This window comes from Cavia porcellus, unplaced genomic scaffold (genome assembly GCF_034190915.1).
Source record: "Cavia porcellus strain 051 isolate PalLab524CR breed Dunkin Hartley unplaced genomic scaffold, mCavPor4.1 scaffold_6, whole genome shotgun sequence".
Classification (NCBI taxonomy): domain Eukaryota; kingdom Metazoa; phylum Chordata; class Mammalia; order Rodentia; family Caviidae; genus Cavia; species Cavia porcellus.
In genome coordinates, this window is record NW_026947489.1 from 37,307,438 (window position 1) to 37,332,514 (window position 25,077).

The 25,077-nt window shown below is 46.4% G+C and overlaps 1 protein-coding gene and 1 long non-coding RNA gene across 2 annotated transcripts; one reads left to right on the plus strand and one right to left on the minus strand.

The window, feature by feature from the left end:
* Positions 1-724: 724 nt before the first annotated feature.
* Lpcat4 (lysophosphatidylcholine acyltransferase 4) lies at positions 725-9,151 on the minus strand. Its single transcript, XM_003475651.5, has 14 exons — positions 8,447-9,151; positions 7,123-7,265; positions 6,621-6,841; positions 6,147-6,259; positions 5,970-6,030; positions 5,623-5,681; positions 5,389-5,423; positions 4,849-4,903; positions 4,643-4,725; positions 4,178-4,303; positions 3,453-3,585; positions 1,960-2,058; positions 1,496-1,652; positions 725-1,123 (listed from the first exon to the last, which is right to left on the minus strand). The coding sequence occupies exons 1-14, from the start codon at positions 8,558-8,560 to the stop codon at positions 951-953; spliced, it is 1,572 nt and encodes a 523-aa protein (XP_003475699.1). The 5' UTR covers positions 8,561-9,151; the 3' UTR covers positions 725-950.
* LOC134476417 (uncharacterized) lies at positions 8,857-24,435 on the plus strand. The gene is made up of 3 exons (XR_010048032.1): positions 8,857-8,982; positions 9,605-9,729; positions 15,574-24,435. It is a non-coding gene; the product is annotated as an uncharacterized LOC134476417 (long non-coding RNA).
* The last annotated feature ends 642 nt before the right edge of the window (positions 24,436-25,077 follow it).

Below are 25,077 nucleotides of genomic sequence, written 5' to 3' on the forward strand. Positions count from 1 at the left end.
TGTCTCCAGCCTCATCTTAGCTCCATGCATTTTCTTGGTAACAGACTGACTTTCAGGCTGCGATTGGTCCCCAAACAAATTTCCAATGATCAGCATTCTCATTTGCTCTTCATAGGTGCGGACTTGGCGTTGGGAGGGCTCATCTGGACATCTATATTACCATCTGCCTCCCTTTTTCCCTGTCACATCTGTACAAGAGAGATCTAATTCCTAAGATCTAATTAACTTCTGTATTTGTCTAGACACAGTACATTACTGGGCCTTGTTTTCTTCCCTGAGGTTGGACAGAAAGGGCTTAGCTCATCCTGTGGGGAGAAAACCTTCCTGGGTGGTTAGTCTGATCCGCTGGGGTAAAGGTCACTTCCTTACTGACAGAGCTCTCAGCGCCCACAATCAGCAGTGAAATCAAGTCTCGGTAGGAGTATTAAATGCGAAATGGTAATAAGCTATTTTAACATCTCTAATGAGGCCAGAACAAGAGGGAATGGGCTGAAAAAGAGGTTCATGAGGAAGCTCATTAAAATGTGCACATTTTGGAGACAATAACAGAAGGGTGATGTGAAATCTGTGTACTTTCAGTATAGGACAGAGCCTTGTCCATCTGGAAAAGAGCCCCTATATTATGGCCAAGGTGGCTGACCTCTGGCATCTTATGAATCTTCCAGTGGGCACTCTGGAAATGTTCATCCTTTCCCTTCCCAACTAATGAAACCAGTAATGTAACTGCGCTTCATTTTTTTTTTAATACAGATATAGATTTATATTTATATATAAAATAGTTTCTTACAAAAAAAAACCCAAACAAACAAATCAACTTAAAAAAACAAATAATGACAACAAAAACAAACAAGAGCAAAAATGGGGTTGAGGCCTAGGGTGGGCTCCCGGCGCTGCCCTGAGTTGTGGGGCTGGATTCGAGCTGAGGTGGAAGGAGCAGGAGGCTGAGGTGCTCAGTCGCCCTTCTGCTTGGGTGCCTGCACAGTCCCGTTGGCCAGAGCAGGGGGGCTGCGTGGGGAGGCACCTGGCACGGGGCAGGTGCCTCGAGCGGTGTGTGGGGGGTGCAGGTAGGTGCTGAAGAGCTTCCCATAGAGCGGGTCGTGGAGGGAGAAGTTCTGGAACTGACCTGGGCAAGTAAGAGGGAGATGCAGAAAGTAAAAAGGGCCAACAGTGAGAAAAGGAAGCCCCTGCTCTTTTCCATTTACCCTCTCAGATTTGGTCTGTCTTTTCCCTTTCCAGCCAGCTCCTCCCAGCCGTGCTTCCCAAAAGTTCTCATGCCCCCACCCTCACCCCTGACCCTTGCTGTCTCTGCCCAATGCTTGCTTGCTTTTTTTTTTTTTTAATCTTTTTATCGGTACCAGGGATCAAACTCACAACCGCCTGCTTGCAAGGCAGGTGCTTATACCGCTGAGCTAAATCCCCAGCAGTGCTTTCTTTTTCACACTCCTGGCACTACACCCGCTCAGTGCCTGTGCAGGGCCCAGCAGGGGTGACTCACAGAGGGAGAGGCCATGGCTGGCTCCTGCCTGGCACAGCTCAGCATGCAGAGTTGTGGCAGCAGGGCGGGGCGAGCCCAGCAGCAGGTGCAGGATGGTGCTGAAGCCATCTTCGTACAACAGCCGGCCAGGTCCCTCTGTCTGCTCTTCAGCAAAGAGCTTTGGAAGAGAGGGACGCGAATTAATCTCTCCTCAGGTCACTGCCTCGCCCTGCCCCACAGCTCTGCCTCAGGGCTCCTCCCTTCAGAAAGGCAGCACACCTTCTGCACAACTATAATCGTACAGCTGCCCTCTTGTTCTCAGCTACAGGATGACATACACACTGAGTTCTGCAGTTTCAGGAAGCAAGACACCAGACAGGACAAGCACTGGCTATCAAGAAATTACTGAGAACAATGCACTGTACAGCCTTCCTGAAGTGGTAAGCAGCTACCAGGAAATCCCCTCATTCACACTTCCCAGGTACCTCAAAGGCCAGGCGAGTCAGATCCTCCAGGCTCCTGCCTCCATCCAAAGCTGCTAGCGCGAGTGCCACATCTCGGAAGTCCACCAAACCGCTGGCATCCTGGAGGGTCAAAGAGAAACCAGGGCAATGCTGGAACCTACATCCTCTCTCTTGCTCTCTGCAGTTTGGCTTCCTCCTCTCCTCAGGAAGCATGAGGATGTCTTCAGATCTCAGCTCTGAACTCTGCAAGATCCCTAGCAGGCATGGGCTTGCCAGACCAAGCTGTGTCAAGTCACCAGCGACAAAGCTCTCCTATAAAGAGATCTAGGAATGTCAGGGAATCTTCAGACATGCCGAAGTCACCAGAACACTGGAGGACATTTCTGGCCCCCAAGCTAGACAAACTGGTTCTCTTCTCTGACTCCATGTGCAAGAACTAGTCCGACAGAATTAAAGGGGGTTGCTGGTCTAATTTTTTACCAGCAGGATGCCTGTGCCAGTCGACCATGTAGGCTGAGTTAGGAAGCTCCTTTCCAGGACAGTTAGCTGCCAATTCATGGAATCCATTCTTCAGAGAATGTTGAGAGCCACAGCCTATGCCTTTGATCAAAAAGATCTCCTAGTGGGCTGGGGATGTAGCTAGTGGCAGAGCACTTGCCTAGCATATGTGAGGCCCTGGGCTTGATCCCAGTACTATGAACAAAACTAAAACCAAAACCAAAACTAAAAAAACATTTCTTTCGGACCACCATTTGCTATTCTAACATTAGGAAGGGGACTGAACTCAGGACCTCGGCCTGGCAGGAACTTATGCCGCTCGGCTAAATCCCCAGCCAATATTAAGAATCTTCTAAACCGAAGTGGGAGAACTGCTGTAAACTCGAGGCCAGCCTGGACTTACATAGTGACTTTAGGTTGGCCTGGCCTATGCAGCAAGACCCTGTTTCAAACAAAACAAGACAAACAATATATACGTGTGACAGGAAAACACGGTTCTAGCCCAGAAAACAGTCTGCTGAGATTACAGATATCCCTCATTAATTCACCAGGTATTTTAAAAAGCTGCCCAAGCTTTGCAAATACTTCTGGGTCTAAATTCGCTATCTTACCAGTCCAGCAGTGTCATCTCTATGTTATCCCCCCACCTAATTTTTAAGACTCTTCTCAAAGATCCTCCTCGAGTGCCCATATAGTCATGATTCTCCATCTTTGCTGATCTCTAAAAGGGTTCCAGAAATGGAAGAACCTCGCTGATGATTTCTCCCTTAAAACTGCATTCTTCGACGCACTGGATATGCAACAAAACTGAACTTTCTAGTGGGCAGTCGTCTGTCAACAGTGGTTGAAATAATCAGGAGACAGTCATCTGTCAACAGTGGTTGAAATAATCAGGTCAGATTCCCACAAGGACATCCAGTGAGATGGACATGGTCACCAGGACACTGTCCTCCAGACTGAAGCATGTCCACTTGGAGATCAAGCTCTGGGCTCTGCCAGCTGTGTTCTCCCTTTACCTGCTGGAAGTAGCTGAAGGCACCAGCCACCGTCTGAGGATCCAAGAGCTGTAGCTGCCTGGCAAACTCCTCCTGGCTGATCATTCGACTCCGGCCTGGCTCTGCCTCAGCATCCACACAGCCAGGTGACAAGCTAAAATGAAATTAGGGATGGCAGGGAACTGTTTCTTTCTAGACATATCATGCAGCAGGACTTTGGTCTCAGCACCAGACATTATTCCAATAGAAGTACTGCTGCTGGCTTAGAATTTTTTTTTTCCTTTTTTTGGTAGTTCTGGGGATTAAATCCAGGGCCCTGTGCATGCTAAACCAGTGCCACACCACTGAACTACACCCCCAGTCCCTCAGTTACTGTCTAAGATGTACTGACTCATAGTCTCAAGGCCTTTTTTTCCCCCTCTTTGAGAGACAGGGTCCCACTATGCAATTCAGGCCAGCCTTGAACTCACTATGTAGCTGAGTCTAGCCTTGAACTTGCAGTGATCTTCCTGTCTTGGCCTCTGAGTGCTGGGATCACAGTTAGGCGCCACCACACCCAGCTTTTGAGAAAGCTTTTCACTGTTTTCATCTGCATTACCTACTCTTCTGCTTCTTTTTCCCTTTCCTTTACTCTTTTCTAAGCGCCCCGTTTTTGTTTTTTTTTTTTTGCTTTTCAATACTCTCGTTTCTCCCCTTGTTTTTCTGTTAGTGTTACTGCTTGAACTCTCATCTTCAGTGCTACTTACCCTGCCTTCTGAAGCACCTTTCCTAGCTCCCAGAGCTGTGGCTCCAAAGCTACCTTCAGCCGGCCAACCACAATGACAGGCAAGCTGCCCACAAACTCACACTCAGTGGCTGGAATGCCCAGGGCCCTGTGGACAGAGCGGTAGGGGAAGGAAGCAGAAGAAAGTCTGAGGGGTCATGACACACTATAGCTCTTTTTTTTTTTGAGACAACCTTGCCATGTAGTTCAGTCTGGTGTTACACTCACTATGTAGCCCACAGGGACCTCAAACTCGTGGCAATCCTCCTGAGTGTTGGGAGGCAATCCTCCCAACACTCAGCCTCCGGAGTGTTGGGATTACAGGCCTGTGCCACCATCCCTGGCCCTGTCAGCCTTCTTAGCTGCCTCAAAGCCTCACCCCTCCACCCACTCCCTGTGGTTCCTGTGCCTTGTGAGTCTATTCCAGGAAGCACTGTGGAACACTCACTGTGCCATGACCCGCTGGACATTGTTGGCATACAGGGTGGGGTCTCTGCTCTCCTCAGGGCTAGGCTGATACACGGGGAGGAACTGAAACACAGGTACACGCAATGCTTAGTGGGACCTTTGGGTGAGAAGTGGCTCCTGCCACTCCTTCCTAAAGGCTTTGGAGGGCTGTGATGTCCACCTCCCACCCGACCCTCGCAGTGATACCTCCACATCCACAATGCTGCAGGGCTGAGAAGCTGTGAGCCACAGCACTTTGAGCCTAAGAGAAAGAGACCTTGATGTTCATGAGCTTTCCTCTTACCCTGAGGAGCGAAGGGAAGGCTGCCCAGAGACACACAAATACACTCCTAGCCAGCCAGCTGTGGGAAGGTGCAGCTGAGAGACTGAGGGACGTAGGGGCTGAAGATCAGACCACAGGAAGAACTGCAGGGGAGATTTGGGAAGTAAAGGGAGAAGCCAAGTGCATGCCTGCTGGGATGGCTCTCCAGAGGGGACAGAGGAGGCAGAAAATTACTTAGAAACACAAGAAAATAAGCAAGAAAGAGCTGTTATGGCAGCAGGAATCATTCAGGTGAGACAGGTGGAAGCATGGCCAGATTACACAGAAGGAAACAGGCATCTCCTTCACTGAAGTTCTGGGTCCCAGAATAAAGAAGGGCATTCTCTTCAACTGTAGAACGTGATGGCATGGAATTCTCTGATGGATCCCACTACCCAACCCACCCCAAGAATAACCCAACTCACACTCCAGGGCCCCTCCATGCCCAGCTGGTGGTATCCTGTGGGTGAGGCAGAAATAGGGGACAGAGAAAAACATTATTTTTCTTTGCAGGAACTGGCCAATCCTCTTTGAGCAGAGGCCCTGACCCCACCTCCTGTTCCACCCCCAGATGCATGGCTCAGAGCCCCTCCCCCACCTCATTTTACTTCTGCTTAGGATGGACTCATGCTTCCCCTTCAACCCTTTCTTGGACTTACCAGACTATTGGGGTAGCGGATGAGGACAGGCTGCACAGGCACCCCTGCAATGAAGGCTCCTAGAACCCATTTCCACCCCCACCCCGGGGGGGCACAGGTTAGCACATATAGGCAGCTTGCTAAGGTAAGGGGTGTGGGACTTTCTCAGATGAGCTGACCTTGCTCTACCCATTTCTGATTTTCTGACTTATTTTGTTAGCATGAACTAGGTTCCCTGCCTCTTCTTCCACCATACCCCCAACCCTTCTACTTCATGGGTTATTCGTCCCCAAATCTCCTTGAGTTATTTCTCCCTAAAACTGGGGCCCATCTTTTCCCACTTCACCACCCTCTATCATTCTGTTCACCTGGTTTGAATTTAAGCAGAGCCTTCTTGTTAGAACAGGTGCCTTCGGGAAAGAATAGTACCTGGGGGAAAATGAATGAGAAACCAGAATGAGACAGGGGTGAGGTGGGGGAGGAAGGGAAGTGTCACAGAAGTGAACAGGTGAGGTGAGTTGAGGGGCTTTTTGACTCTTCCTTACCTGGGGCCACTTGCCTCCCGAGGTGGCCCTCCTCCGGACCTCCTCCACCACTCTTCGACGGGAAGCTGGGTCATGCCGGGACACCAAGATGGCTTGGTTGAATCGAAGAAGGGCTGGGGTTGGAAAGGATATAGGGAGTTATTGGTTCCTACCCAGGTGCGTGAGTTAAGATCTGCCACTTCCCAACAACATGAGACACAGCATTTTTCGGTGATTCCCCTGCCCTGACGACAGTCTCTTCATTGCACCTGTCCTTTCGGAGAGCTGATGAGGTCCCCCTTCTCCATGCCCCAGCATTCTGAGTCTGAGATCAGTTGACTTGGGTGTTAACTTACCTTTCATCTGCCAAGAGTCAACACCCTTGTAAGTTCTTCCATACCACCTGAAGCCAGTTCTTTCAGGTATCAGTATTTCAATTCCCTTTTTCTAAGCTGTCATGACCCCTCTATCACCAACCTTGTTCAACTCTCTCACCTCCAATGACGGGCACAGAAAGGTTCTCGGCTCGGGAGACAACCTTGGGAAGGTCACAGGGCAGCAGAACAATGGGGTCGAAGAAAGTAGAGTGGGGGGCAGCAACGAGGACAGGAGCCTGAAGGCGAGAGGCCCGCTGGCCACGAACACGGATCCGGAGGAAGCCCAGCAGGAAAAAGAGCAGGCGGCTCAGGCTCAGCACCCCATTGTGGCACACAGTCCTGCCAGGGCAAGATCAGTGATCAGTGGAGGCAGCAGCTGACCCTCACCCACCCCTGCTCAGGCACCAGGGAGGGACAGCACATCCCTCTTTCTGCCTCAAATGCATTGGACACAGGGCTGAAGTTATGACATAACCTCCGGGTACCAGATCTGGGTCAGGCTAACACAGTTCATCTAGCCGGGCTCAGCAGGATAGTTTCTGAAACCTCTCTTCCTCTCTGTGTAGCACAATAGTCAGCAGGAGGAGAAGCGGGGTCTCCAAGGCTGACTTGCCACTTACTTCCTCCATCCTGTAATTGGTTCCTGAAGTTGCTCCTCAGTAAGACCTGCGACTTGTAGCCAGGCAAAGGGCCAGAGGAGAAAGAGGATGACAAAGGCCAGAAGCACTCGGATGGGGGCCAGCAGTATCCCCAGGAAGCAGAACTGCAGAAGGTGGGAGAAAATATCACTTAAGTCTGGGAGATGCTCATTCCACAGCAACCTTTCTTTCTCAAGAATGAACCGTGGAGCACAGCCATTACTCTCAGCAGGTGACAGGCAGTATGGGAACAGAAGGGACTGGGATTCAAGTGGGACTGAAAACAGCATCGAGGGCAAGAGAATAAAGATTAATAGCACCAAGCGCCTCATTGTCCCGTCTTTGATTGGCTCCCACACTGCCTATAAAGCTGAATGTCATAACATGCATCTAGCATTTGGAAAGGTTGTTAATAGAATTTAATTAGAAAACGCATGTTAACATGCCCAGCACTGTGCTTGACGTAAAGTAGGCTGAGACAGGGTCCTCCTCCCCCACATCCCATTCCATAAATAGCTCTTAAACCAGGCAGATGCCAGGTGCGTAGCTCTCCCCACCCTGGGCTGGGAGACAGAGGGCTGTAAACATTAAAGATGTCCACTTTTCAGGCCTTGGGTCAGCAGTGGGGAGGAGAAGCTCAGCGGTACTCCTCTGCACCATAGAGGTTGCCAGGAGTCAGGGTGACTCTATACTCAGGCCGCTCTAGAGATTGAGCAGGTAAACAGATCTAGCCCCAGGAGCCTGCCTCAGGGGAGCCGGTAACAGCAGGAATCTTGCACTCTTCCTCCCTAAGCCACCATCCACCTTCTTTCCCCCAGGCTGCCGGTGTGTCGCCCTTCACTTCCTGTAGCCTACTCCTCTCCAGCCCTCCTCCCCTACCCGGAGGTGCTGCAATGCAGGGGCGGGGGTGCGAGGGGGTGCTGGAAAGGCAAAGGGACGCAGACGCGTTCTCAAAGTCAGAGTCGGGAGGTCACTAGCGCGCCCCAGCCTGCCACCCTGGCTTCGCGCAGCTTACACCTCCATCCTAGCCCCGCAGCCTCCACAGGATGCAATCCGCATTCTCCACCGTCCTCCATCTGTCCTGCCCTGGGTCCCCCGCACATCCTCAGCTTCGCCTCCTCCATTCCTCGCCCCCGCAGGCTCGCGTCTCTCTAGGGCTTCTCGGCCGCCCCCACGTGCGCACCCCCAGCTCCGCCAGCCTCTCCGTGGCGTCTTCCCGGGTCCCCGTGCCCATCTCTTTCAGGGCTCCCCACGGCCCCACCTGCCCTACCCCCACGCCCTCTCGGCGTCCCTGCCCACACCTCACCTTCACCCGCTGGAGGCGGGAGAGATGTAACTCGTGCACGAAGGGGTTGGGGAGCGCCGGGGTTCCGAGGGCGGGCTCGCGGGGGGCCGAGTCCCCCGGGCCGCCCTGGCGCATGGCGGGAGGCGGCGGCGGCGGCAGCAGGGCCCTGGCCCCCGCCCCGGACCGGCGGTGCGGAGCAGCGGCTGCTGGAGCGGCGGCGGCTGCAACGCTCTGGCCCTCCCCGCCGGGTGCCGGCCGCCGGAGGGCGGGGAGCGGGCGGCGCGGCCGGGCCGCTCGCGTTGTCAGGGCGCCGGCCTGGAGGCGGGGCTTGTGGCGCTCCGGCGCCCCCGCGCAGGCCAGGTCTCCGCAGCCTTCGGGGCCATTGTGCCGCGGCGGCCGGGGGCTGGGGTGCGGCGCCGGCCCGCGGGTGCCCCGGGCCTCGGTCGTGCGGTCGCCGCTCTCGGAGGACCTAGCTGCCGCCGCGGGCCGGTGCCGACGTGGGGACGCGAGGTGGGCGCGCGGCAACTGCGAGCGTCCTCCACGCACGCGGGCGCGAGGTCAGCCGCAGCGCAGGTCGGGGCGGGGCCCTCCGCAGCCGAGTAGAGAGGGGTGGGGGCGCGGGGCGCGCATCTCCCCGCGAGGCGGGGCTGCCCGAGCTTCCACGCCGCCGGCCCGCCCGAGGACCACCTTTCCTCCCCTGCAGGGCATCCTCGCGCGCGCGTCCGAGGCGCCGCACCCCCTGGTGGCTGCGCTGCGCCTCACACCGCCCCTTCCTGTTTCTGGAATCAGTCACGCGGAGCCCCAAATTATCCTAGAAAACAAAAATGTTCAGCGTCCAGTTGTCAGTCTATGTTGGGATCAGGTATCAGGATTTGAAATCCGTGGCCAGTAATACAGTCTAACACACAGGACAAAAATGGAGTGAGTCTTTGCTCGTGAGCTGCCTTCAATTCACCTAGTCTAACTTCTACCTACTGAATGGCAGAAGCCAAATGGGAAATGAAGAGAGTGATGGAAAAATAAAAACTTCCCAGAACTGAAGGTATTTCTCTAGCTTTGGGGAGGAAGGAATTTTAAGGAGTAAGGTAAAGCTTTTGAGTTTGAGGAACAGGAAAAGGAGACCCTTTGTAAGGGCCTGAATTACATTTATTTATTTACTTATTTTCTTTTTGAGACCAGGTCTCATTAGGCAGTGCAGGCTGGCTTTGAGCTCACTTCGTAGCCCAGGCTGATCTTGAACTCACAAAGATCTTCCTGCCTCAACCTCCCGAGTGCTGGAGTTACAGGCATCGCCACCACGCCCGGTAAGGGTCTGAATTTTAGTGATTAAGTATTTGCCAGTGTTGGCCATCGAGGATGAGCTAAAAAGCTTGCTTTTGTGTGTCAGTCCCCAACCTACCCTGACTGTCCCAGCCTCTAGTCTGCTCACTAGCAGCAGCACTAGTGTCTGCAGGGAACTCAGCTCAGCACTGAGGCTGTCACTGGCACAGCAGGAAAGGACATAAGGTAGGACAAGCAGTGACTTTTACTAGAGATGTTCATCGGGAGCTTTCTGCCTAACATCCAGTCCTTATAAAAGGGACACCTTTCTCTTTGGAGCAGAAGGTCTTATCATGCTGTCTGCCTGAACCCAGCCACAGTAAATTCCGTGCCATGTTGCCTTCTGATGGTCTCTGCTGCTTATTTACTTTACATTGTGCAAGGCACCTGGAAACAGCCTCACTTCCCTTGCTTCTGGTTCTTAGTGGGCAAACTATTACTGTGGCCATTTGGTGTGTGAAGAGGCAACCCAAGTCAGGAACACACCTGAAAGAGTCACCCAGCAGGACCTGAGGAAGTTCCCAGAACATAGATAAGGAACCTAACCCCCTCCCCCATCAGAACACTTAAGCTTCTCTTAAAGGGATGGAAACCCCAGGGAGAGTTGAATCTCTATGTCACGTCCATCCCCGTTCTGGCCCATTTTACAGGTGTAAGCCACCCCTTTTGGTTTTTTTTAGACAGGCTCTTGCTAGGTAGTTCATGCTGGCCTTGAAGTCACATGTAGCCCAAACTGGCCTTGAACTCAAGGTGATCCTCCTGCCTAAGTCTCCCAAATGCTGGGATTATGAATTTGCATCACCATGCTTGGCTATTTTTTTTTTTTTTTTTTTTTTAGGTAGCCGGTTTAAGCATTCTTTGAATTCTCTCGACTTATGCCTTATTTATTTTTTAATTTTAAAGGGTGTTCCTTATTTCAGAATTAGATTCTTGCTGTTTACTTTCTTCTCTAAGCAAATTTATGGATTTATAGAATTGTCAAGGAATTTGGGATAAGACAGATTTGGAAGGAAAGGACCCTAAATTAATTAAAGAAATACTAATAGGGATAGTCTTCTTGTGTAATCTAGACTGGGTCTCAGAAGTTGTGGTCTTTTTAAAAGTACAGTGTTTAGCCCAGCCTGGTGATGCCTCCCTGTAATCGCAGCATTCAGGAGCCTGAGGCAGGAGAATTGCTATGAGTTCAAGGCCAGATGGAACTACATAGCAAGACCCTTTCTCAAAACCAAACAAAGTGTTTACTTCGGCAGCACTTATATAAAAAACAAATGAAAAAGCAGTTTTTAGTTACGATTTTCTTTGCCACTTTTGTACCATTGTTTCTTCTGTCCTACCTCAGACACCTAGGATTTACAGTATTGTTTTGAATTCATATGGGCTGGATGTTGGTGGCTGTTCTACGCAACTCACAAAGTGCTCCTTATTTTGAATGGGGCCTTAGATCTATCTGACAAGGTCAGGAGGGTGGGATCTTCATGATTAAAACAGTGCCCTCATAGGAGGAAGAAGAGAATGTTCTCTCTTTCCGTGGGTTCCCATGGAGAAAAAGGCCATGTGCGGACACATCAAGATAGCTCTCTGATAGCTGGGGGTGATATAACCGCAGAACTCAGAAGGCTGAGGCAGGAGGATCACTGTGAGTTCAAGACCAGCCTGGGCTACAAAGTGAGCTCGAGGTCAGCCTGAATGGCATAGTGAGACCCTGTCTCAAAAACACATTAAAAAAAAAAAAATGGCTCTCTGTAAACCTGGCAGAGGGAATTTACCAGATACTGAGCCTGTCAGCACCTGGATACTGGACTGCCTTCCTGTGCTGGACAACTGTGCAGAGGGATGTCTGTTCTGCAGACACCCGTCATGTAGGCCAGGCTGGTCTTGGTCTCAGTGATTCTCCTCCCCTAGCCTTCCAAATACTGAGACTGTAATCGTGCACCATTATGCCTCATTCAGTTTTTTAAAAGTTTTTAGGGAAAATTTCTTAGCTCTCTTTTAACTACATAAGCGAAAACAGGTTTGTATATTTCTGGTGTTTTCCAAAATAATTCCACAATTTTTTGTAATTTTATTTTCTTAAGACAGTTCACAAATGAATAGTTAAACATGATTAATTGTTTTTGTTTTTGATTTTTGAGACATAGTCTCTCTTTAATAGTTCAGACTGAGCTCACTGTGTAGTTTGGGCTGGTCTCAAAATTGCTGTAGTCCTCCTGCCTTTCAGCCTCCTTGAAGTGCTGGGATTACAGGCATGTGCCACTATGGCAAACAATTTAATTTTATGCTTTTAATATTGTAACAAATTAACCATTTGAGGAGGAGTTAGTAAATTTAAGACCTAAACCTATAATTATAATCATGTACATATTATGGTCAAGTTAAGTATTATTGGGGCAGGAGATTAGCGTGTAGCAAACTGATTGAGCATGGGGGTTGCTGGGATATGTTCAGAAAAATGGTTCCAATCAGAAAGTGCTACCTTAAACTCTCCTGAGAATTGAAGCAAGGTTTTGATAGGGTGGCCTTGATCTGATGTCATCCTGGGGGCTTGGGGAATACAAAAGACAGCTGCCATCAACATCACTTTTATAGATGGTGGCTTTCACGCTGTGGAGTGTACTTCTTTCCATGCTTTCAGTAACCCTGCACTCACTTTGCAGAGACTGTTTCTTTTCCTACCTTTAATAAATGTAAAACCTCTTTTTTTTTTTTTTTTTTTTAGACAGGGTTTTGCTCTGTAGTTCAGATTTACCCAGCACTGGGGAGGCTGAAGCAGGAGGATTGCTGAGTGTTTGAGGTCAGCCGGGGCTCCATGATGAATTTAAGGACAGCCTGAATACACAGTGAGACCCTGTCACAAAAAAACACAAAAAGAAACAACCTAGAAAGGATCCCTAGAAGGAGTCCCCAGCACCCTGAGAAAAGATAACCATATACAACTAACTTGCAACCACAAGCCAGCAGGTTTTAGCCCTTACTTCCAGTTTTGTGTGACCCACGGCAGCCCTCAGGCAGTCTGCCTGCCTGCTGTGGATTCCCCTCAATTCCACGTGACCCTTCCTCTTTGTTCCTCTTTGGCAGGTGGTTTTTTCGTTGGACATCTGACTGCAGAGAAACTTGTATTTGTGGTATTGTTTGAGAAGCAGAAAAAAGAAACATTATTTCTATCAAATTGAGAAGTAGGCATCAATATTTAAGGCAGTAACCCAAATAGTCCTGTAATTAACAGCACATAGAGGACAGATCACAGGTTAAGATGGCTTTGAATTAATAAGCAGACAGCGGGGCTGTTTTTAAGTGTAACAGTTTAAATAAATCTTTCCTAATTTTCTGCTAAGACATTCTGCAAAAGAGCCTACTACTATTGCTGATTGCCAAGGGACTTCCTGGCTTTTGCCTCTTGGCTCTGCTGCTTTCTAATTTATTCTGTCAGAGCTATGCTGTTGAGTTGGAGGTTTTATTTATATTGTCTTTTTTGTAGAGTAAGTCTTTGGAATTGGTAGTTGATAGCTGGACTTTATCTGCAGTGTTCTGTTCTCCTGACCTGCGATCAGCTGGGAATGAATGAGCCTGGGCATTCTGGCTAAAGTTTCCTCACACATGTCCCCCAGCCCCTTTTGTTTTGAGATAGGGCTTCTCTGTGTATTCTAGACTGGCCTTGAAAACAGGATGATCCTCCAGCCTCAGCGTCCTGAGTGGGTGATTATGGGCCACCACATCTGGAAAGTCCCCTCACTCTTAAGAGAATGCCTCTCAGCTGCATGTGGTGGTGCATACTTGTAATTCTAGCACTTGGGAGTCTGAGGCAGGAGGATCCTTGCAAGATCAAGACCAGCCTGGGCTACAAAGTGAGCTAAGGCCAGCCTGAACTGCATAGTCAGATTCTGTTTCAAAAAGACAAAAAAAAAAAAAAAAAAAAAAAGCCTCTCAAGTAACATTTCCTTTTCATCCTCTGAATGTTTATAAATGTGACTCTTAGGATTTCTTGAGCCATCTTGCAACTGCTCTGAGGACAAACTAACCCTCAGTAGATCAGTGAGAGACCAAAATGGCTGCACAGAGAATCTGGGCTTTTGATTACCAATTTAAACCTCTGAACAAACCATATCTTAGTCTGGTTGTATGGTAGTACAGATGCCATTGCCCCTTATGCTAGTGTTAAGGAACACGGTTATCCTTGACATTTGTTAGAGAAGCCATGGCACAGCATGATAACTCCACACCATAGGGGATTTATCATGTCATTCTAAGGTCTTGTAAGGCCATTCATTATTTTTTTGAGCCTGAGGAGTTGAAATTACATAAAATGTTGCATAGACCCTTTCTTATTTATTTACTTTTGTAAGTTTTTGTGTTCTGTTGTTTTTGGTTTTTTGATGCAGGGTCTCACTATGTAGCCCAGGGTGGCCTTGAGCTCATGGCAATCCTGCTTCAGCTGCTTGGGTGCTAGGTTCCTATCCTTTCTCTTTTTTACGTGGAAATTGATTTTAGGACAATATGAAGAAAAAGGAGATCAGCTTATTGGCCAAGATATATTGTTTTTTCTATGCTTTTTTTTGGTACTGGGAATCAAACTCAGAAACTTGCACTTGCTAGGCAGGTGTTTGTGCCACTGAGCTGTAGCCCTGGCCCTAGTATGTTTTGTGTACTTTGTGTGAAACTGAAACACCATATAAAATAACTACTGGGGATTCATTCTTTGTTCCTTCAGGTCATTACTAAAACATCAACAATCTCCTGAAGGAGGCAGCTATGGAGATGAAAGGCTGGACATGGTGGCCCATGTCTGTAATCTCAGCTACTGGGGTTCTGAATGGGGCAGGAGATGGCAAATTTGAGGTCAGCCTGGGCAACGTGGTGAGACCCTATCTTAAAAGAGAGAGAAAAAGAAAGTAAGAAAGAGAGGGAAAGACAGACAGGGCTGGGATGCCCTGGATATAGTTCAGCAATTCCTGGATTCAATGTCAGTATCACGTTGTGTGAGGGGTATGAAAAAAGAAAATTGTTTTGTTTTTTTGAGACAGGGTCTCTCTACGTAATTCCGACTGATCTTGAACTCACTATGTAACCTAATATGGCCTCAAACTGGAAGCAGTCCTCTGCGTTAGCCTCCTGAGTAATAGCATTATAGGCATGTGCCATCACCCCTGGCTGATAAAAGAAATATTGAAGTATACATACACACACCATTCAGTTTATGTGAAATAACCTTTGTATTTATAATTTTTTTTTCTTTTTTTTTAAAGTTTTTTCTATCGGTACCAGGGATCGAACTCACAACCGCCTGCTTGCAAGGCAGGTGCTTATGCTGCTGAGCTAAATCCCCAGCCCCTTTTTTTTGTATTTTTGAAACTGTTTCAGGCTGGCTTTGAATTCACCTTGTAGTCCAGCCTGCCTTTGAAGATCCTCCTTCTGCCTCAGCCTTCCAAGTGCTGGGAATACAGGTATTCACCACCATGCCGGGCTGTACATGGGAGGTTTAAATTTTTTTTTTTTAATTAAAAAAAGATACCTACCTGTAATCTCAGCACTCAGGAGGCTGAGGCAGGAGGATCACCATGGCTTGAGACCAGTGTAGTATACACAGTGAGTTAAGACTCAGTCTAAACTACAGAGCAAATGAGACCATGTCTCAGCAAAAAAAAAAATTTTTTTAAAGGGTAGGGGCCCAGGAATGTAGCTTTTGGCTAGTATGCATGAGGCCCTGGGTTTAATCCCCAGCACTACAGGAAGGGAAAAAAAAAAGCAAAACAGCAAAGAGAATTTTATTCAGTGAGGGTTTTTTTTTGTTTTTCTTAAGTGTATTTTGGTGGTTTTCTTTTTGTTTTTCCTAGGGGAGACAGTTGGATTCAACACTCTACAAGGACAAGGAGAGACTTATAGTCAAGAAGCTGGATCAGGGTCTTTAGGTGGAAAATTACCAGGAGGAAACATCAGGGTGAGGAGAATTCCAGCCAACTTGACCTAACAGGATTTTTCCTGAGGGTAGGCGAGGGTGATGTGATACTCGGGGAGGGAAAATGAGTTGGCTCAGATGTCAAGAGTGGGGGATTTTGCTAAACTGACTCAACACAATCCTTGCTGACAGTGCACTAAATGGAGCTCAACAGTGAAGGCCGAAGACTGCTGCTTAGTTGGGAACAGTTTAAAGCAGTTAGGTCAAACTACCGTTAGGTCAGAGTAATCAGAGATTGTGATGTGGAGACATGCTTCACTATATTAGCTTTCCATTGCTATGTAACACATTTTCATAAAATTAGTGACTTAACACAATACTTTCACTATTACAGTTCCTGTAGGTCAGAATTCCAGACATATTTAATTGCATCGGCAGCCAGCGTGGGACCTTGCTGTAGCGGTGTTGGGAATACTCCCCCAGACTTAAATGTGTTTGTGCAGATAATAAAGCACCCAGACACCAAGAAATCTTCACAAGGCAAGGTTGTTTTACTTCTGAAGAAGGGCTTGAGCACATTTTAACATGAGGTTGGAAGCACGAAGTGACTCAGCAGCAGGGTCCTTTGTTTTTTAACATGAGAAGCAGCTGAAGGATGGTCTATGGAGGTCTCAGTCATGTGGGACTCCACCTTTCCTGGAATACAGGTGACCCTGAGTTTAGGGCAGGACTGGAGACTTCTGGTTATAGCTGAATATACCTGTAAATGTTGGTGTCACAGTTTTAATGAGATCATGTAAATCTGGGGGGATCAACCATGTCTGGCCACTTCCTAATAGACACTGCTTAAATGATCAACATCCCCTAGGCAGAGGTGAGAAGAGATTTGACCATTGATTTACAGTACAGAGGATGCAAAGTGAAGGTCAAGCTTTGTTCTGCATTTAGTTACAGCTTGGGCATCTGTAGACACAAATCAGGAGTCATGGTTCATAGTAAAATGACTTTTGTTAGGGTCTGTGCCTACATCCCCAATCCCCCAAATGAGTGCACGGTGAAGGTCCAAAGGAGTGAGACAAGCAGTATGGTCTGTAGGGCTCCAGGAGGACTAAAATTCTTTGCGGAGTTCATCACTTTGATAGCTGACCGACAGACTGTCCCTGGGTGGCCCGTATTTATTCAAAACAAGGGAGGAGTTGGGTGGAAAATTCAGGAAACCTGAGCAGGATCTTGGGAGGGATTCAAGGACCCCTCTGAGCAACAGATGATACTAATTAAGGAAAACGATCCAGAAAGTCTCCAGGTGGCCTCAGCTGTGGCCTATCTTGCGCCCTGAGGTGTCTGTCTCTTTATTCTCAGTTCAGCCATGCCTGGGCCATGCCACAGCCCTGCACATGTACTCAGCTTCAGGGACTCCAACAGGCTTTTAAATCCCTAACTGTTCCAGAAGAAAACACAAATCATGCTTTTAAGGAATAGCTATAAAGGTCAAGGATTCTGTCTCTTCTCCATCCCTATGGTAGATCTTGACTATATCATAATTTGGTCAGCTGGGTCCTCTGTTCAGAGTAAGAATCATCATGTTGACCAAGCCATATTCTCTTCTGGTGGCTTCACTGAGCAATAACCTGCTTCTAAAAGTTTTAGGAAGAATTTATTTTCTTGGGAATATAACCTTCATGGTAGCATGCATCTTCCAGCTGTTGTTACTGGGTGGAGTCCAAGGAGTTTCCCCAAAGATGAGATGGGGATGTTGTCTTGGCGTTTTGAGTCAGTTCTTTCTCCTCCTCCTTCTTCTCTTCCTTCTTCTCTAATTTTATTTAAAATTTTTTTTACCAAATTAATTTTATTTCAAGGAGAAAAAAGAAGAGGAGGAGAAAGAAACTAAAAATTTCAAAACGCATCAATTGGGGCAGCAATGGTACATGCATTGTGCATTATTATCCCCAAATCATCCACCCAGAGCACAAGACATCTGTCTTCAGTTGTCTGAACAACACCGCCACAAATCTTTCTCTTCAGTGAACTCAGAGAAATCAGTAGTGTAATTATCTTAACTATTGTTTTATATACATACATATATATATATATATATATATATATTGTTTCAGCTTCTCATACTAATGAGACAATAAGATGTTTATACATGTGTCTTATTTATTTCACTAAATAATGGGCTCAATGAGTATGGGCTCAAGTTGCATCCATTTACCTATAAAAGTCTCCAGTTTATCCTACTTTATGGCCAACTAGTACTCTTGTTATATAAAAATACCACATCGTTTTCATCTGTTCCTCAGTCAGTGGGCATTTAGGTTGTTTCCAAGATCTGGATATTACAAATTCTCTTGCTAAAAACATAGATGGAGATCTATCACTGTGGTATGATCTTTTTAATTCTTTTGGGAAGACACCCAAAAGGGAATAGCTGGGTTGAATGGGACCTCTATTCCTAGTTTTTTGAGGACTCTTCACAGTGACTGTACAAGTCTGCGTTTCCATAAACAGTGGAGAAGAGTTTCCCCCACATCCTTTCCAGCATTTGAGTTTGAGTTCTCTGTTTGAGTTCTCTTTTTTTCTGTCTCTCTCTCTCTTTTTTTTTTTTTTTTTGTCTCTTTTCATTTTTATCAGTACCAGGGATCGAACTCACGACCACACACTTGCAAGCAGGCGCTTATGCCGCTGAGCTAAATCCTCAGTCCCACTGTTTGAGTTCTTGATAATAGTCATTTTTGGGGGCTGGGGATTTAGCTCAGTGGCATAAGCGCCTGCCTTACAAGCAGACAGTCGTGAGTTTGATCTCTGGTACCCATAAAAACGAAAAAGACAAAAAAAAAATAGTCATTTTTTCCAGGGTGAGGTGGAATCTCAGGGTTGTTTTAATTCTCATCTCTCAAATGACCAGTGAGGTTGAACATGTTTTCACATATTTATTTGCTGTTCATATTTCTTCATCAGAGAAGTGTGTATTCATCTCAGATGCCCATTTTTGGATTGGATCTTTAAATCTGGGAGGACTGATTTTTTTTTGAGTTTTTTACATGTTTTTGATGGTAATCCTTTGTCTGAAGTACAGCTGGCAAGCATTTTTCTCCCACATTGTGTGTTGTCTCTTCACTCTGTTGGTGATTTCTCTTGCTATGCAAAAGTTTTTCTTAAAAAAAAAGTCTTTATTTTATTTTACTTTAAAGACAATAAAGTAGAATGAAACCAATCAAAATAAACCAGTGTAATAGAAACAGGACTTCAAAACCTTACAAAATCAACAATAGTTACCATAATGCCTTTTGATGTCTTCAAAGTAGTTGCAGATATTCCGGGTGTGGCTCATGCCTGTAATCCCAGCACTCGGGAGGCTGAGGTGGGAGGATCATTACGAGTTCAAGACCAGCCTGGGCTACAAAGTGAGTTAAAGGTCAGCCTGAACTGCACATGGAGACCCTGTCTCAAAAAAGACAAAAATAAATAAATAAATAAAATAGTTGCAGATAACTTTGGACATGTGAAAATCAGACAGAAACAATAAAAACAAAACAATGAATGCAATAAAGGACTTCAAATCAAGCCAATAGTAAACCCAAAATTGCTACCATAGTATATATCTTTCTATCTTTGATATAGCTGCTCCTGCTGTCAGATTTAACATAAATAAAACAAAGAATAAAACCCAACCCAACAAAACAATGGAAATAATATAGGACCTCAAAACAAGACCATGAGGAATCAACCATAGCTGCAACCCTCAGAAGGAGATCCCCCTAGATGCCACACCGTGTACGGCTATCATCTGAACTCAAGATCAGACCACTGGCCCTAGACCTGCAATAGTAGTGAAACAACAAAGCACCACAGGCATCCAGCTGCATTTCACCTTGATGCTATCATCACAGCCTGTGTTTCTCCAGATAAGCTGGTTGCTTATGGGGCGGGGGATGGGGGGTTGGAGAGGACTGGTACTTCTTGTTTGCCAGCCTGTGCCCTGGAAGGGGCTGAGGTCTGGCTGTCCCCAGTGTGGCAGCAGCCTATGCTGCAAAAGCTTTTCAATAGGGTGAGATCCTAGTTGTTGATTCTTTGTGATAGTTTCTATACAATTGGGGTTTTATTCATAAAGTCTCTGCCTACACCAATGTCTTCAAGAGTTTTATTTACTCTATTTTCCAGCAGATTTAATGTTTCTGTTTTAATATTAAAATCTTTGATCCTGGGGCTGGGAATTTAGCTCAGCGGCATAAGTACCTTCCTGGCAAGCAGGCAGTCGTGAGTTCGATCCCTGGTACTGATAAAAAAAAAAGATCTTTGATCCTTTCTGATTTTAGCTTGTTACACTGTGGAAGATAAGGATCCAGTTTTATTCTTTAGCATGTGTAGAGGCACTTTTTCCAGAACCATTTATTAAAGAGGCTATCTTTCTTCCAGTGAATGTGTTTGGCATTTTGTCAAAGATAAGATGACTTAGTGTGTCTAGAGTTGTTTCTGCATCTTCTAATCTGTTCTGTTGATCTTTGGGTCTGTTTTTGCCAATTTCACACTGTTTTTATCACAGTACCTTTATAGTATAATTTCAAGTCAGGGATTGTGATGTCCCCTGTCTTGCCTTTGTTGCCCAGGATTGCCTTTGCTATTCTAGATCTCTTCTGGTTCCAGATGAATTTTAGAATTGTTTTCTCTAATTCTGTCAGATATGCTATTGGAATTTTAATTAGGATTGCACTGAATCTGTATAACAGTTTTGGAAATACGGCTATTTTCATTATCTTGGTTCTTCCTACCCAACAGCACAGAATATCTCTCCATTTTATTTTATTACTTTATTTATTAATTTTTTTAGTACCAGGAATTGAACTCATGACCTCATACTTGCTAGGCAGGCACTTATACCACTGAGCTAAATCCTGGTTTATCTCTCCATTTTCTAATATCCTTTTCAATCTCCTTTTTCAGAGTATTATAGTTTTCAAATTATAGATCTTTTACATCCTTTGTTAGGTTAATTTCTAGATATTTCTTTTCTTTTCTTTTTTTTATATTCATTTTTTTGGATGCTATCGTAAAAGTATTGTTTCCCTGATTTGTCTTTTAGTGAGTTTGTAATTTGTGTTTGGGAAGGATACTGATTTTTGAGTGTTGATTTTGTAACCACATACATTATTGAATTTGCTTATTAAATCTAGTAGTCTTGGGCTGGGGATTTAGCTCAGCGGCATAAGTGCCTGCCTTGCAGGCAGGCAGTCGTGAGTTTGATCCCTGGTACCGATGAAAAGGAAAAAGACAAAAAAAATCTAAAAAAAATAAATCTAGTAGTCTTTTTGTGGAGTTTTTGGTGTCCTCTAAGTAGAGTCTCAGTAGGTTCTTTTTTTTTTTTTTTTTTTTTTTGGTACTGGGGATTGAAGTCATGACTTTGCACTTGCCAGGTAGGTGCTTATGCCACTGAGCTAAATCCCCAGCCCTTCTGAGTAGGTTCTAGACTTATGTTGCAGTAAAACAATTTCAGCACACACAAGTGAGAGACATAGACATTTTTTATTAGGCAGAGTTAAAGTAATACACACTTGGGACTTATGGTAAGATGGTGGAGTGGTGAACAGCAGAGAGAGATTTTCTGTGAAATTTGGTGTCCAGATGCTAGAATGTAGAAATGTGAGCAGGAGATGAAGGGGAGATAGGTCTAAAGCAAGGAATGATCTAAAGCAAGAGTTAAAGCTCACAGGGTGATAAAGAGAGACCATGATGCAGAAGAAAGAGATGGCCAGCAGAGCTTTCCCCAGAGCCCTTGCTCACTGAGTGAGAGGGGCAGCTTAAACCTGCAGGTGCACTGTGACTGCTGCAACCTCAGAGGCCTCCATGGAGGAGCACATCAGTGGAATGGAACAATGGACATTGCAGAATGCAGAGGCTGGTGAGTTATTCAGGGTTAGATCTCCCCCAATTGAGGGCCATTGGCCAATAGCCATCTTACAAAGGGGCCAACTGAACTTGGAACTCAGAACAGCTGTGAGATGGCTCAGTCAGTCCGGTGGCTGCCAGGGTCAGGGTGAGACTGTGGAGTTCAAATTGGCAGGAGATGCAGGAGCTGAATTTGAGCTGGCATGGAGCCAAGTTCAATTTGGGCAGGAGGCACAGGGATCTTTCCAGGCTGAATGAATTGAGTTCCAGCCGCATTGCCACTGAACTTCGGTGGAACCAAAAGTGTAGTCTTGCTGGGATTATCTACTACCCTGCTGTAAAGCTGTGGCTGGCCTGCTGGGGTAATCAACATGGATCCGGACACTCTGCCCATATAATCTACCCGTGATAGTAGAGACAAACCTTGAAGTGGACACTTTTTTCTTTTTCTCTTTTTGTTTTTGTTTTGATTTGTTTTCTTCATTGTTCTTGTTAGTATATGAGTGTGAACGTATTTCTTTCTTTCTTTTTTTAATTTTTTTGAGACAGGGTCTCACTATGCAGTTTTAGGCTGGACTTGAACCCACTTTGTAGCTGAGGCTGATCTTGAACTTACAGTGATCCTCCTGCCTCAGCCTTCTAAGTGCTGGGATTACAGGCATGTGCTACTATGCCTGTCTCTTCTGTTCTGTTCTTTTTATTTTTTCCTTCTCTCTTTCCCTCTGGTCTCCTTCACCAGTTTCCCAAAATTTGCATGATCTTGCTTTGTTCTCCAGCCTTGCTTCTACCCTTTTCCTGTTCTTTAATTTCTCTATTTTCTCCCTAGCTGGGATCCCTGCCCGCCCCTGCACATTATGTCCCAGCGTTCACCCCACCCACTCTGCGTGTTCCATGTCAGCCTGCCCCTCCGCGGCGCCAGGCACAAGCTGCTGCTGCCGCTGCTGTTCCTCCATGGTGCCGGGCGCGGGCCATTGCCACGATCCTTCCATGGCGCCAGGCGCCACCTCTGGCCACCACTGCAGGCCTCCAAGCCCCACCCCGCCATGGGCGGTCACAGCTGAAATACGTTATTTCCCTGCGCCATCTTAGCGCGTCATAGCAGCGTCTAGGTGGAAATCTCTGTCCGCCCCTGCGTGCTATGTCCCTACGTTTGCCCCGCCCACTCTGCATGTTCCATGTCAGCCTGCCCCTGCGCACTGTGTGGTGGTGCTCATCTCGCCCCAAGCATAACTCTGTTCTCTCCCTACAGGCGCAATCTATCTCAGAGTTTCAGACTGCCTTAAACACTGTGGGTTCCCAACGTCTTGCGGCTCCACTCAAACATTTTTTTTACAATTCAGTTCCACTCAAGAGAGGTTATTTTTTTATATTAACGTCTTACATACTTACTTAATTCTACAGATAACTTTTACTATAGTCCAGATCTCAAACAACAAGACAAAACTTGACCTTCAAGCTCCACAGAGACCTTGATATGGGTTTTCATATTTTAAATAACACTTACAGTTCTGAGACAGACAAATCTACACAAGGTAAAGCTGCCTGCTCCCCCCCCCCCCGCCATGGGCTGCGCTCAGATGCAGCAGAAGACATCAGACAAGGTGCCCCATCCTGGCATTCTTTGAGACCTTACTCCAGGGCTGTTGGGCTATCCTGGCCACCAGAGAGTGGCTGGGCCATCCTAACTTGTAGCCCTCACAGGTCACAGGAGCCAACCACCTCTGTGGGTGTCTGTCTCAGAGTCCAAGTCACATTAAAACTCTCAAGGTAAGACATTCTCTATATTTGTGGACATAAGAGGCCACATATACAGAGTTTTTACTGAGTTTTCAGGCTAATAAATCCTCAATGTCTCACGGAGTATTAAAGGTCAACCTATGCCAGTTACAAACAGGGCCTATTTTATACAGGTCCCAGTCCTAAATCTTAAAATGCTTTTATTCCCTTTTAAACTACCATCCTGGTTTCACATCACTCAGGCCCAAGATTTAACCATCCTTTTGGTACTCATCTCTGCCTTACGACTTACAGGTTTTCATGTTTTGTTATCTACTTTGGTTCTTAATTTCTTACATTCTATTAATGATCATTGTTATAGCAGGACTCTTTAACAGGATTGCCTACAGACTTCAACGTCATATATACCAGAGACAAGCCTTACCTACCTACCTTTTAACTTTTATGCTTTCATATGAGGGAATAAGCACCTCTCATAACTTCACTCCTCCTAATCCCACATTTAATTTTTCAGAATTCTGCCTTGCCATAAAAATGTTCCTACCTCAACGTCATCCTAATAGAATAACATGTCTAAATCAAAGGCACCTTTCCCTCTACCTCACTTGGGTCCGTAAATATGACAGTGCCATGTCTCCTCATAACATCTTGTCTCCTTGTCTTTTCAGTCTAATATACGTGCATTCACCAGTGAACTTGTCCTGGCTAAAACTCCTGGCACCAGCTTCTACCTAGACATCAACTGTCATCCCGTCGACTCCCCTAGACCCCAGTACAGCGCCCTCAGCCAGCAGGAAGTAGTTAAAGAGCGAAATCTTCGCCCCTTTTCCTAATAATCATAAGACGGGATATGAAAGGGTTGCTGGCCCAGACCGGACATTATAGCCAGAAAAGCCTCAGCTGGAATTAGGGAGCTCCTGCCTCCCCCACCCCTAGAGATTTACCTGTAACCCTATACCCCCACCCTTAGAAACCTGCCCCTGCCACCAAACATGTGCCAATGAAATACGTGTGCATCTCTAATGGCCTTAGGGCACTGCCCTAAGCTTAAGCTACTTATATTCCCCCACGCCACGTGTCCGCGGGAGAGATCGCTGGCCCCGTGGTGGAGATGCCACCCCCCAGGGGGTCGGGGGGTGTCTCTCCCCGCATTCCTAAAATAAAAGTTACTTATATTTTATACTTCTTATCTTTTCAGCCGCCGCCAGTCCTTCTCCTCTTCCCCCCTTCCACAGATCTATCACTAACATCTTTAAATTTTCTCCCCTCATGGTAAAATCACAATATTGAGATAATATTTACTGTGTACAATTTTCTGGTTTGTTTTAGAATTTTTTTGTGTCACCAGGAATCAAACTCAGGACCTTTAGCTTGGCAGGCAGGTGCTTGTGCTACTAAGCTATATCCCAGGCCCTAGATTTTCTTATGTAACCATAAACCTTTTCTAGGCTGTGCTTGATGCAATTTTTATTGCCATTGTGTTAATTTCACCAAGGTGAAATAATTGTAGCTGTTTTTCTTGCTATGCCAATTCTGAGTTTGCCAAAGGGTCATAGAAAATACTATAGCCCAGTGCTGAAGAGGGGTTGGGCCAAGTGGATAGCAACTTTTCATCACCAATAAATTGAAGAGGTAGGGTCTTGCAAAAGAAGCAAAACCCAAAAGCCAGCTACACCTAGAAGATACCTCTGAGAAGTAGTTGCTTCCTAAGGGTTTCAAATACTAGCAGTAAAGCTCCCACTGTAAGCAATTTACAAGCATCAACCCAGAAATTAATTTTAAAAATAGTAAATGAGAAGACACTTAAGCAAGATGCAACCCC

Excerpts from the sequence above, each read along its gene's own strand:
- Lpcat4 (XM_003475651.5), bottom strand. The coding sequence starts at position 8,560 with ATGCGCCAGGGCGGCCCGGGGGACTCGGCCCCCCGCGAGCCCGCCCTC. Across the intron at positions 6,842-7,122 it reads CCAATTACAGGATGGAGGAA|GACTGTGTGCCACAATGGGG; the intron begins GTAAGTGGCAAG and ends TTGCCCTGGCAG. Across the intron at positions 6,260-6,620 it reads TTCTGTGCCCGTCATTGGAG|CCCTTCTTCGATTCAACCAA; the intron begins GTGAGAGAGTTG and ends TTCCAACCCCAG.